The sequence below is a fragment of the Odocoileus virginianus genome, chromosome 5 (assembly GCF_023699985.2).
Source record: "Odocoileus virginianus isolate 20LAN1187 ecotype Illinois chromosome 5, Ovbor_1.2, whole genome shotgun sequence".
Taxonomy (NCBI): Eukaryota; Metazoa; Chordata; class Mammalia; order Artiodactyla; family Cervidae; genus Odocoileus; species Odocoileus virginianus.
In genome coordinates, this window is record NC_069678.1 from 89,846,900 (window position 1) to 89,857,943 (window position 11,044).

The 11,044-nt window shown below is 58.1% G+C and overlaps 2 protein-coding genes across 3 annotated transcripts; both read right to left on the bottom strand.

Annotated features, from left to right (window-relative positions):
- Positions 1 to 428: 428 nt before the first annotated feature.
- Positions 429 to 5,802, bottom strand: ADPRS (ADP-ribosylserine hydrolase). Its single transcript, XM_020880262.2, has 6 exons — positions 5,567 to 5,802; positions 3,317 to 3,413; positions 2,849 to 3,056; positions 2,562 to 2,746; positions 1,821 to 1,921; positions 429 to 1,239 (listed from the first exon to the last, which is right to left on the bottom strand). Exons 1-6 carry the CDS (start codon positions 5,778 to 5,780, stop codon positions 947 to 949), a joined length of 1,098 nt encoding a protein of 365 aa, XP_020735921.2. The 5' UTR covers positions 5,781 to 5,802; the 3' UTR covers positions 429 to 946.
- An 812-nt stretch (positions 5,803 to 6,614) lies between these two features.
- On the bottom strand, positions 6,615 to 11,033 carry TEKT2 (tektin 2). 2 transcript variants are annotated; one of them, XM_020880254.2, is made up of 10 exons: positions 9,947 to 10,509; positions 9,520 to 9,727; positions 9,310 to 9,435; positions 8,915 to 9,120; positions 8,249 to 8,392; positions 8,059 to 8,173; positions 7,786 to 7,893; positions 7,528 to 7,671; positions 7,277 to 7,356; positions 6,615 to 7,105 (listed from the first exon to the last, which is right to left on the bottom strand). In XM_020880254.2, the coding sequence occupies exons 2-10, from the start codon at positions 9,673 to 9,675 to the stop codon at positions 6,892 to 6,894; spliced, it is 1,293 nt and encodes a 430-aa protein (XP_020735913.1). In that variant the 5' UTR covers positions 9,676 to 9,727; positions 9,947 to 10,509; the 3' UTR covers positions 6,615 to 6,891. The 2 variants fall into 2 exon arrangements, with proteins under 2 accessions (XP_020735913.1, XP_020735912.1); XM_020880253.2 differs by lacking the exon at positions 9,947 to 10,509 and adding an exon at positions 10,947 to 11,033 and having other exon boundaries at positions 6,616 to 7,105.
- Positions 11,034 to 11,044: the final 11 nt, after the last annotated feature.

Consider the following 11,044-nt stretch of genomic DNA (forward strand, 5'->3'; position numbering starts at 1 on the left):
CAAAATGGATGGTGTGTAGACCTTCCCGGCAGGCCAAGGCCCTTGACGGAGGCCCAAGATGCAGAGTAAGGCCCTCCCTTACCTAAAGGTCAGCAATCTGGTGACCCAGTTTCCTTTACACCCTCCTACAGGGTTCTGGTTCCTGGCCCAGCGGTACCTGGGTCCTATGTGGGGGGCAACCTATTAAGTAAGGTTCTCTAAGAGTAGGAATATCTGACTTCTTCCTGCCCACTGCCTGGGCCACTCTGAGAAAGCACCAAACTATGCCTGCTCTCTTCCTGGCTGGGCAACTGGAGGAATTTGCCTCCACCACCCAGCAGGTGGATCCCTGGCTCCTATGAGTGAGGCTCAGAGAAGTGCTAGGCACAGAAGGTCAAGGTAAGGGGAAGAACTCGTCCACTGTGGAAGAGAAACACAAGAAACAGTGGTGGGACTTACCAAGAACTGTTTATTGCTCTGTGATTCTCTCTGGAAGCTGTTCACAAGACCCATGACAGCCAAGGGCCGGGTGTGCATCTCAACTGGCTAGATCCACGTGCCCACCTCCTGATCCGTATAAACTGGGCACTAAGGGCCCAAAGACAGGCTTCTGGCAAACTGGCTAAATCCCAAGAAGGAGAAATGATGCTACAGATCATTTCCACCTCCCCAAATCCCATGTCCTAGATAATCAAGGAAAATGCCACAAATACTGCTCCAAAATAAAACCTGCCCTGGTCCCTCATGTCTGACTGAGGAACCAGGAGCACCGAGGCTCTGCAGAAGGCAGGAACCCAGCACCAGAAGGCACCCGTCCCTCCCCAGAATAGACTCTGGCCCCAAGGTGCACTCTGCCCACGCGGCAGGAAGACTGAAGCAGGGAGCCGAGCCTGAGGACGCCCAGGGTTTCCAATGCGAGTTGTAGCTGGTCCTGCTGCATGTGCCAGGGCCTTAGCAGCTGAGGCCCTCACAGATGCTTCTGGAAGACCCGGTGCAGGCTCTGGGCCAGGACGTCAGTCTCCTCGTAGCCTTCACAGCTTTGCTGCCAGCTCTCGGGCACCTGTTCCATGCCATAGTAGGCGCCAGCGATGGCCCCAGCCATGGTGGCAATGGTGTCCGTGTCCCCACCGAGCGAGATGGAGTAGATGAGAGTCCTTTGGAGGCTGTTGAAGGCAGAGGGGATCTCGGGGTCGGGATCCATGCAGCGCAGGAAGCAATAGATGGCGGTGGGCACAGATTCAAAGGCGGCAATGCCATTCCCTGTGGGGAGGCCACAATATGGGAACTTGACCCCTACTCCTGGGCCCCATGGTGTCCCCAAGTTTCCTGCCACTTGTCACAAGTCAACCCTCTCGGCTTCAAGCTGGGCTGGGATTAAGATCACAGCCTGGGTTTAAATCTCGGCTTGCCCACCTATTGACTGTGTGCTTCCTGTATCTTGGCTTTAGCTCCATGTGCAGAGAAGGAATAAAGTTAGGAACTTGAGCAGGGCTGGTGTGTGAGGGTGAAATTAAATCCTAGAGATAAAGCACTCTGCACAGTGCCCAAAACACAGTAAAAATGCTGTATGAATAAACATCAGTTATCACCATTAGCCGTAAAAACAACTAGCGGCCCGCTGCCATTTCTGGATGTTGCAGGTTGAGGGTACTGTTGCCCTAGAGAGGAAGGTGCTGTGCCCACAGCCTGCCAAGGACCCTCCAGAGTATGGTGCTCCTGTTACGGCAGCCCCAGCAAAAGTGTATTGGTGGCAGGAGTGACTCCAGGCACCCCTCCCATCCCATCCACGAGCCCAGGACTAACCCTGAAGGGTGACGGGTCGGGGGCAGGGGGATACCCACCTAGCTGGGACACCACCTCCTCTCTGGTCACTGAGTCCTGGTCTAGAAGCTCCCCGATCTTCTTCAGTCGGCTGGAGTACGGATGCTCCTCCATGCCCAACCTGTGGATGGGGGCGAGGTGGCAGGGAGGTCGGAGCCGCCAGGGGAGAGCCGGCAGGATGGGGAGGGTGGGGCAGGGATGTGGTCAGGCTGACACCCAGGCACAGATGCCAGGGCAAGAAGCGGGAAGGGCTGTGGTCGGGGGGGCCGGCTGGTTTGTTCTCTGGGACCCAGATAGCCCTGAAGCACAGCCCAGGCAAAGGGCTCCTCCCACCCCTCCTTAGGACCTGCAATTAAAGAAGGAAGGTTTCAAAGACTTCCCAGGTGGTCCAGTGGCTAAGATTCCACGCTCTCAAAGCATGGGGTGGCGTGGGTTCAATCCTTGGTCAGGGAACTAGATCCCACATGCCGTTAACTAAGAGTTCAGGTGCTGCAACTAAAGATCCCACACGCTGCGAGGAAGATTGAAGATCCCTCATGCCGCCACTAAGACCTGGCGCATATAATATTAATATTCAAATTAATAATACTTAATATTAAGTTAATACTTAATAGAAACATCTGTATTCATTAAATATGTATTAAATAAGTAGTAATACGTATTTAACAAATACATATTTTAAAAAAGGTTTCCGCTTGAGGCAACGTCATCCCACCAGCATACACATGCACAAGACACGCGCCCCCAGCCCGCCTACTCACTCCCGGGCATCCAGCACGGCCTGGGCATCACTCTCCAGCTCTTCCATGTGGCCCAGGAGCTGTCCAAGGAAGTGCTCACTGGACGACTCACCCTGCAAGGCTAGGTGCACAGCCAGGGCCTGCAGGATGGCACCGTTGTAACCCAGGGAGGAGGCGTGTGTCAGCTGAGCCGAGAGCCGGGCAAACTAGGGCAAAGGCAAGGGAGGCGAAGACCTCTGGTCACGGCACCCAGGCTGCGGAGGAGGGAGGGATGAGAGGGCCCAGGAGCCAACCTGCCCGGACTATACCTTCTGCACATCCTGGACGCTGCTATAGGCTAGGGAGATGCCGGCCACCCGCATGGCACCCCCGTTGCCGTAGGAACCTTTGCCATTAAACTGGGCGCGGGCAGGCTCAAAGACATCCCGGCATTTGGGGCTTAGGAGCTTCCTGAAGACAGTGATCACTCCAGCACCGTAACCCCGGTCAGGGTCCTTCTTGTACTCCTGAGCAAACCTAGGGGCGAGAAGGCCACAGGATCACAATTTAAGAGATGCCTGCCATGGCTGGGAGAGAAGAAACCTGGCTGGTTTGGGAAAAGAGGAATCCTGGAGCTGTCACTTCCAGTTTGGGAAGCTGCAGTGGCCCAACAGACGGTGTTCTGCCGAGCGGTCTGGGGGAGGGTGTCCTGGCATGCACGGACATCGCTGCGCTGGTCGAGGGGTGCGATAACTCCGCCCACCTGATTGGCCTCACCCTGGAACCGCTGCCCTCACCTGTGAGCCATGTCCACCTCGTCGAAGGCCTCCTTGGCCAGCAGGGACTGCACCAGCGCCCTGGCCATGGCTGTGTCATCTGTGTAGCACAATGCTTCTGCAGGGATAGGGTGGGGGACAGAGATGGAGCTGCAGGGCTCAAGGGTGGCGGTTCGGCCTGCTGCTTTTTATCTACTACTTCCAGAAAGCCTCAAGTCAGCCTCTCACTCCCATTCAGTTTCCTGGGCTCTCACTCCTGGGATTTTCTGCAGTTCCATAATCTGAGTTGGTCACATGTCCTGCTGATTTGCCATCTCCCGTGTCTTCCCTACCCTCCAACCTGGCCTATATGTGCCGCCAGAAAATTCTTCCTAAGAGGAGAGCATCCCTTTCCTCATCACACTCTCCTGCTCAGATGGCTGGCTCTCACCTTCAGGATGAGGTCCAAATTCACTGCCATGGCCATCTGAAGCCTTTCCTTCCTTACCCATATTATATCCCGCTGTTCCCCTCCACTCCTCAGAACCAGTCCTGGAGCCTGGGTCACGTCCTTCCCAGCTGGGGCTGCTCATCTCCCTCCACCCGTCTCCTCTCCTTCCTCTAGGTGCCCGGGTCTTCTGCCCTGGCACTTGGAACACACATCACTGGTTTTGGTAGCTTCTCAGGCTATAAGCCAGCTAGGGACAAGGACCTGCATTTATCTGAAGACACAGCTGTAGAGAGCAAAGCACACTTCCTAATGAACCCCTTCTTATTCCTCACATCCGACACCTGCCCTCAGCCCCCAGCCCCACCCTGCTCTGTGTATCCCAAGCCCCAACCTTGCCCTCTCTTTCCCGTTCACTCTCGGGAGGCCCCCACTCTCTACTTTACCAGCAGGAGAGGCCTACAGGCTTCCACCTGCAGCCACACTCTCTAGTCTCCCCTCAGAGGGACTGAGTCTCTTCAGCAGTCTACCCCAGCCTAGTTCCGGGGGCACCTTGCCTTTCCTTTGTCTCCTCAACCTCTCCCTCTGTGATGCAGAACCCGGTCTCCATTCAACTGGTCCCTGGCACCCAGTTTCCCCCAGGGAACCACTCCTCTCCTACTCCCAGCCCAGATGATAGGAGATGGAGCCAATGCCACCTCCAGCCCAGTCAAAAGCACATCCCGTGCCCTGGTTCAGGGATGAACGGGTGACCTAAGCCAGGCCAATGAGACCATCAGAGACTTCTGCTGGGGCTTCTGCAAAGAGAAACTTCCTCTGCTGGAGACGCTGAGCTAGGAGCTGCTGAGGGCTACCCCATGGGAAGGGTCTGCCAGACTGAAGCCCACCCAAAAGAACGCAGATCTGAATCAGGAGAGGGACCAAGTCTTGAGGACTCCTTTTCCATTCCCTCCTAAACCCACTGAAATATAACTTTCCGGGTTCAATCTTCTACTGACAATGCTTTGCTAAATCTAGACTTCCCCTTGCTTAACTTCTCTGCAGCCTTACATCAGTAACCAGTGTCTTCATCGTGAAATTCCTGAGTTTTATTGTTACACACCTCCCCTGCTTCTCCTCCAATAAACTTTTTCCTTCTCTAGCTCCTTTTCTTTCTCCAGGTTTCTGGGTGTGGCTCCTTTTTCTTACTATTCTACGTGATCTCCCAGAAGAACCGTCCTCAGCCGTGACACTGCACTGAGCTCTGAGTGAGGGGTTGACTGCACAGGGGAGGGAGAGGCTGAGGGAACAGAGCTGCACCGGCCAAGGGACCGCAGGGCATGCAAAGGTGCTAGAGGAGGCACGAAGTGCCAGGAAGCGCTGCGCAGAAAGCAATGCCAAGGGCGCTATAAGATGGAACCGGAACCGCAGGCGAGGGCAAGCTAAGTAGGGTACGTTAAGGAGTGTGGCTCTGTCCTAAGGGTAATGGACAACTACTGCAGAGATTCAGGCGCGGGGAGGCCTCCATAAGATCTGTTCTCAGAAGTGCACTCCAGCTGCGTGGAGACGGACTGGTGACGCAATGTTCTGAGAGACTACGGTAAAACGGGTGAAACTGGCAGAGGTGTTAAGTAATGGAGTAGGCGCAATCTAGGCGCGGCGTGCACGGCTGAGAGGACTGTGTAGCCGTGCCCCGAGACGGCGAACGTTCGGGGCGAGATATGTGAACACGGGGCTCGGATCCTGGACACGCTGACTCCGAGGTATCCCCGCGTCGTGCAGACCGGGCCCCTCCGGCCGCGGTCCCCTCCCCGCCCGAGTCCCTCGCCGAGCCCCGGATGCCCGCGGCGCCCGGCCCCGCCCACCTGTCCGCGCGCTCCCGGGCGAGCCGGGGTCCGGCTCCAAATCCTGGACCTGACGCAGGACTGACGTCAGGTCGACGGTGTCGCGCGCCTCGTAGACGGCGCCCACGCAGTCCCCGAGCAGTGCGCCCGCCAGGCAGCCTCGGAAGCGGGAGAGGGAGCGAGCCGCCCCAGCCCCTCCGCAGCCCGCCGCCGTCATAGCTGCCGCCGCCGCCATCCGCGCGGACTCGCCGCCACTTCCGGCGCCGTGGGCGCGCGCCCCCACTGCGCGGCGTGCCCGGGCCCACAGCGCCGCCCCGCGGCCCGGAGTCGCGTCGCCCCCGAGGGAGACCGGGGGCGGTCCCGCAGCCCTGGTCAGATAGCGCCCGGCCTCTGTCTTAGCAGTAGCAGTCTGTCTTTAGCGCGCATTTCCCCGACTTGTAAGGGCTTCCCTGCTGCCTCAGATCGTAAAGAATCCATCTGCATTCTTTACCATCTGATTGGGAAGATCCCCTGGAGAAGGAAATGGTAACCCACGCCAGTATTCTTGCCTGGAGAATTCCATGGACAGAGGAGTGTGTGTGTGTGTGTGTGTCTGTCTGTCTGTCTGGAGAATTCCATGGACAGAGGAGAGAGAGAGAGAGAGAGTGTGTGTGTGTGTGTGTGTGTGTGTTAGTCGCTCAGTCGTGTCCGAATCTTTGACTCCATGAACTGTAGCCTGCCAGGCTCCTCTGTCCAGGGGATTCTCCGGGCAAGAACACTGAAGTGGATTGCCATTCCCTTCTCCAGAGAAGGTGCTTTCTGGGAACAACTTAACAGAGGAGCCTGGTGGGCTACAATTCGTGCAGTTGCAGAGTCGGACACGGCTGAGCAACTGACACTTTCACTTTTCCCCGGAGTTGGAAAGGGTGTCACAGCCGGCTGGTCGGCCACTGAAGGGTCCTGGAGAGCTGGGCACTGAGCCAGACCTTTGGGTCACTGCCGCCCCCCCTCCCCCGCATGGTCGGCCAGCTGTCTGCTGGTGGCCCCTACTCAGGCCTGGGTACCCACCTCCAAGCGCTCCCCGTCACCCTAGCCCCCTCTGGGCCTCCTCTGGGTATGGAGGGGGGCAGAGCTGGTTAGAGGTCACACTGCTGGAGTCCAAGGGTGCTGGCTTTAGAGATGGTGTTTCCCATCTTTGCTCCTCCACGCACAGGAGGGTCAAGAGCCCTCTCCCCCGCTGGCTACATGCAGGGGGAGCAGAGAACCCTCTGGACTGAGAACCCCGACCTTTATTAGATTCACTCTCTCTGCGCCCCCCATCCCCTTCCATTTTCAACCAGCCTTCCTCTCCTCCCTCAGCCCCCTGCCTAGGCCAGCTCCAGCTGGCAGGTTTTGAGTGGACTCAGGGTGCGGTTTGTGGTGCGGGTGAAGGTGTCCACCTCGGGCACAAACTTCTCGGCAGGCACGGTCAGCTTCCGACGGGTGTCCATGCACTTGGTGTCCAACAGCATGGAGTTGGCCTTGCAGGCGATGTCAGCCTGCAGCTGGGCCAGATGCTTGTACAGGGCATCCAGAGCGTCCCTGGGGAGCAGGGATTAACAGCCCACTGCCCCCAGCGTGAGGCTGAGAACTCAGGGCTGACTGAGCTCAGCAGCCTTGAGCCAGGAAGCCAGCAGGGAAGCCGGCAGGCAGCCAGGGGCCCCGATGGTGGGCGGTATCTCCCCGCCCCTCCTGCCCGCTCCCCAGACCTACTGTGCCTGCGCCAGCTTCTGCTTCAGGGCGGCAATGGTTGCCTCCAACTGGTGAACCTCGTCGGTGAGGCCGTACTGTGCCTGGAGGCAGAGGGGCAGGTTGGGAGTCCCAGGTCAGCCATACTAGCCTTCTGCCCCCGGGCCTGGGGGTGAGGGAGGGTGCGGTACGCCAGCACCCCTGCTCCACCAGGGGGTGGGGGTGAGTCATCCCGAGGAACCTCAGCAGGAGGCCCCTCCGGGCTGCCCTCGAACCTGGTCCCTGCAGAGTTCCACGTTGGGCCGGTAGGTCCTGGCCTCTAGCCGGGTGTGGCACAGCTTCAGGTTCTGTAACTTTCTGCGCAGGTCCTCCTCCAGGTGCCGGATGTCCTCCTGCAGCTCGGAAATCTCCTCCAAGGTCTGCGGGGACAGAGCGCCCCATCTCCACCTGGTCACCCAGTCCAGGGCTTCCTGGCAGGGCTCATCTCACGGCCGGAAGTCCGTGCCCCAGGAGACCACGCGGACAAGGCTCACATTCTTCTCTTGCCACTTGAGCTCACTGTACAGTTTCTCCATCTCCCTCAGCCGCTTCCTGAAGGCGAATTCTGTGGCAACCCTCTGGGCTTCCAGCTCGTTGTTGGTCTGAGGACAGGAAGGAGGCAGGGAATACGCTCTGGCCACCTGAGGGTGTCGCTCAGGTGTGGGGAGGGATGCCATAAGACAGGGACCAAGAGACAAGGGCTTGTGAGTGCCCGCTGGGGCCAGCTCTTAGCCATGGAGGATCGAGGTGGTGGTGGGGGGGCTCACCTCGGCAATAGTGAGGGCGATGGCCTCCCTCAGCTCGATGGCCCTTTTCATCTCAGCCTCTCCCCGGTCCTTGTTGAACCGACTGAAGTCATCCCACTGCTGGAGTGTGGTGGAGCTGCAGGCGGCAGGAAATAGTGAGAGCATGGCCTCTGCGGGGAGGAAGGGAGACGGAGTGAAACGTCCTTCTTACCCGCTGGGGACACGTGTGGGATTGATCTTCAGAGAGATGTTCGGGGACGTGAGGTTGAGAGAGAGGCAGCCTCTGTCAATGTCTAGGGTCTCCATTTTGCCACGATGGTCAGAGTTGAGCTGCTGTCGGGCTTCCTGCAGGAGGCTGGGGGGCGGGAGACTGGACCAGTGAACCATCCCTCCAAGGCAGCCCCGGAACACAGCCCCCCACCCTGGTGCTGAAGGGACAGGGAGGGATGGGAAAGCTGAGGTGACAGAGGAGCTGCTGCTGCAATTGAGATAAAGACAAGCACAGCTGGATGATCCCCCTACAGACAAAATTAGGGCACCCAAATGCTTGTACACACCCACAGGGCACACTCCAATACTACACCCACATGGCTCACGGGCCCAGAAAGTCAGGGATGATGGCAAGTGGACTCATGCCTCATGTTTCCAGTCAATAGATGACGGCTGCTGAGAGCAGTGTCACGAGAAGTATTCTGAGACCATGTCCAGGTGGTGCAAAAAGCGCCACGATCAGTGAGTGAGTGGTTTCTGCCGTGGGCACAGCAGGGGCAGAAGGCAGCCTGAGAACCAGTGACTAGTCACCCATGATACACAGGTTCTGAGTTGAAAACAGCCTCCCAGGGCAGGGGAACATGAGAATGCCGCGTCTTTCTCTTACAAGAGCTTCTCAAAGGCCTGGCTGATCTTCTGTTGCAAGGCCTTCTTGGCGGCCTCAATGACCTCCACCTCTTTATGTAGCTCCTCCTCCACGGGGTCCTTCACCACATCAATGTCCCGCCGACTCTCCCGCAGGGTCAGGCATTCAATTGCCACATCCAGAGGCAGGTTCTTGGCCTGCAGGTTTTGCTCCGCTGACTCTTTCATCTAGAAGAGAGGGGGCACAGGGGACTGGTGGGGCCATCCCCCTGGGAAGCAGCTCTCATCGCCACTTTAGCCAAGGGGCCAGTGAGTGATTCAGATGGACAAGCCACCAAATACCCAGACCCGAGAGAGGGGAAGGAGAGGAGGTCGTCCTTGAGCAGGGTCCCCTGGCACCCTGCCCTGGCTCCCTGCCTGTGCCAGGGCGTCGATCTCAGCATCTAAATCCGTCAGACACTTGTCCAGCATCTCCTTCCATCGGTTGACAGTATCGATCCTCTCTGCCAGCCGCGTCCTATTATCATGCTCATCCCAAATGGTCTGGAAGAGACAGACACAGATAAAGAGGCTGTCGGGGGCTGGGAGCTACCCCTTTGCCACCCAGCTGGGCTCCGGACCCCTAACCTGGTTGTTGGTCTCGTTGCGGAGGACCCGGGCCTCCTGGCGGATTTGGTGTGAGGCATCTCGCTGGCGCTCGGCGTTGGTGGACAACAGGTAGCTGTTGGTTTGCCATTCCGGCAACTGGAAGCGTGGGCTGGGCTTGACGCTCAGCGTGGCCATGGTGCAGGTGCTGAGGGGTCAGGCCCCCAGGCCAATTCCAGGACACCTAACTCTGCAGGAGGGGGCAAACAAGGCGGCAGGAGACCACTCAGGAGAGCCTCTCCTGGACTGCAGCCCCTCTAAAGGATATGCTCCTGTCCATTTTGTTTCAATTCCCTTCCTTCTGGAAGCCTGCTTGGGAAGAGCTCACCCTACATTCAGCTTTGTTTGAGGCATTAACTAAGTTTCCTCCGCCCCATCCATCCACAGACACAAACTGTGGCACACTTACCTTACTGGGGCACCTTCACCCTGAAGCAGGTGAAAGGGGATAATGGGGTCCCTCTGGGTGTGTATGTTAGACCAAGTGCTCAGTAGGGCTGGCAGAGTGGGTGGGTAGCAGGAATCGTTGTTGTTTAGCAGGAATTATTGCTGTTTAGTCGCTAAGTTTGGTGGGACTCTTTGCAACCCCTTTTAGCCCTCTGTCCGTGGGGTTTCCCAGGCAAGAATACTGGAGTGGGTTGCAATTTCCTTCTCCAGGGGATCTTTCCGACCCAGGAACTGAACTTGCCTCTCCTGCACTGGAAGGCTGATTCTTTACCGCTGAACCACCAGGGAAGCCCTAGTGTTAGTCGCTCAGTCATGTCCTACTCTTTGCGACCCCATGGACTGTAGCCCGCCAGGATGTGCTGTCCATGGAATTCTCCAGACAAGAGTACTGGAGTGGGTAGCCATTCCCGCTCCAGGGGATCTTCCCCACCCAGGCGGCAAACCCGGGTCTCCTGCACTGCGGGCGGATTCTTTACCGTCTGAGCCACCCGGGGAAGCCCTGGGTAGCAGGAGAAGTGGACCTAATCCAATTTCCACCCCTACTTGCAGCAACCAAGTCCTGTGGATTTTCTTTTCTTTCTCTGCTCTAGCTTTGGGACAAGATCCTGAGGGATCGAAGAGAAGGAGCCCTGTTCTCCGTCTGGAAAAGACAGGCTAATTTCGCCGGGGCTCCAAGTTGGCCCTAGGGAATTGGGGGTGGGGGCGCTGGTCCCCTCCCCACCTGGCCGTCACGTTCCCTCTCTCCGCCCTCTACTGGAGGAGGAGGAGAGGGGGGCGGTGAGGGATCCCCACTGGGAGGAGCCGGGCTCTGTCTGGTTCCCATCCCAGCCCCTCCCGTCCTCTTCCAGGGCAGTCATCTTTAGTTTGTATTACTACCCCGGCACGAAGAAAGGAGCGGGAGGGAGTTCGGCCCTGGGTGTGAGCACCCCGCCCCCGCCAGCCCGGTCCCCTCGTCCCCTCACCTCCTTCCCCGCTCGCACTTCCGCCTCCCTTGGCCAGCTCCTCTGTTAAGCTCCCCCGGTTGCTAGGCACCCCGGTTGCTAGGCAACCGCGCGCCGTT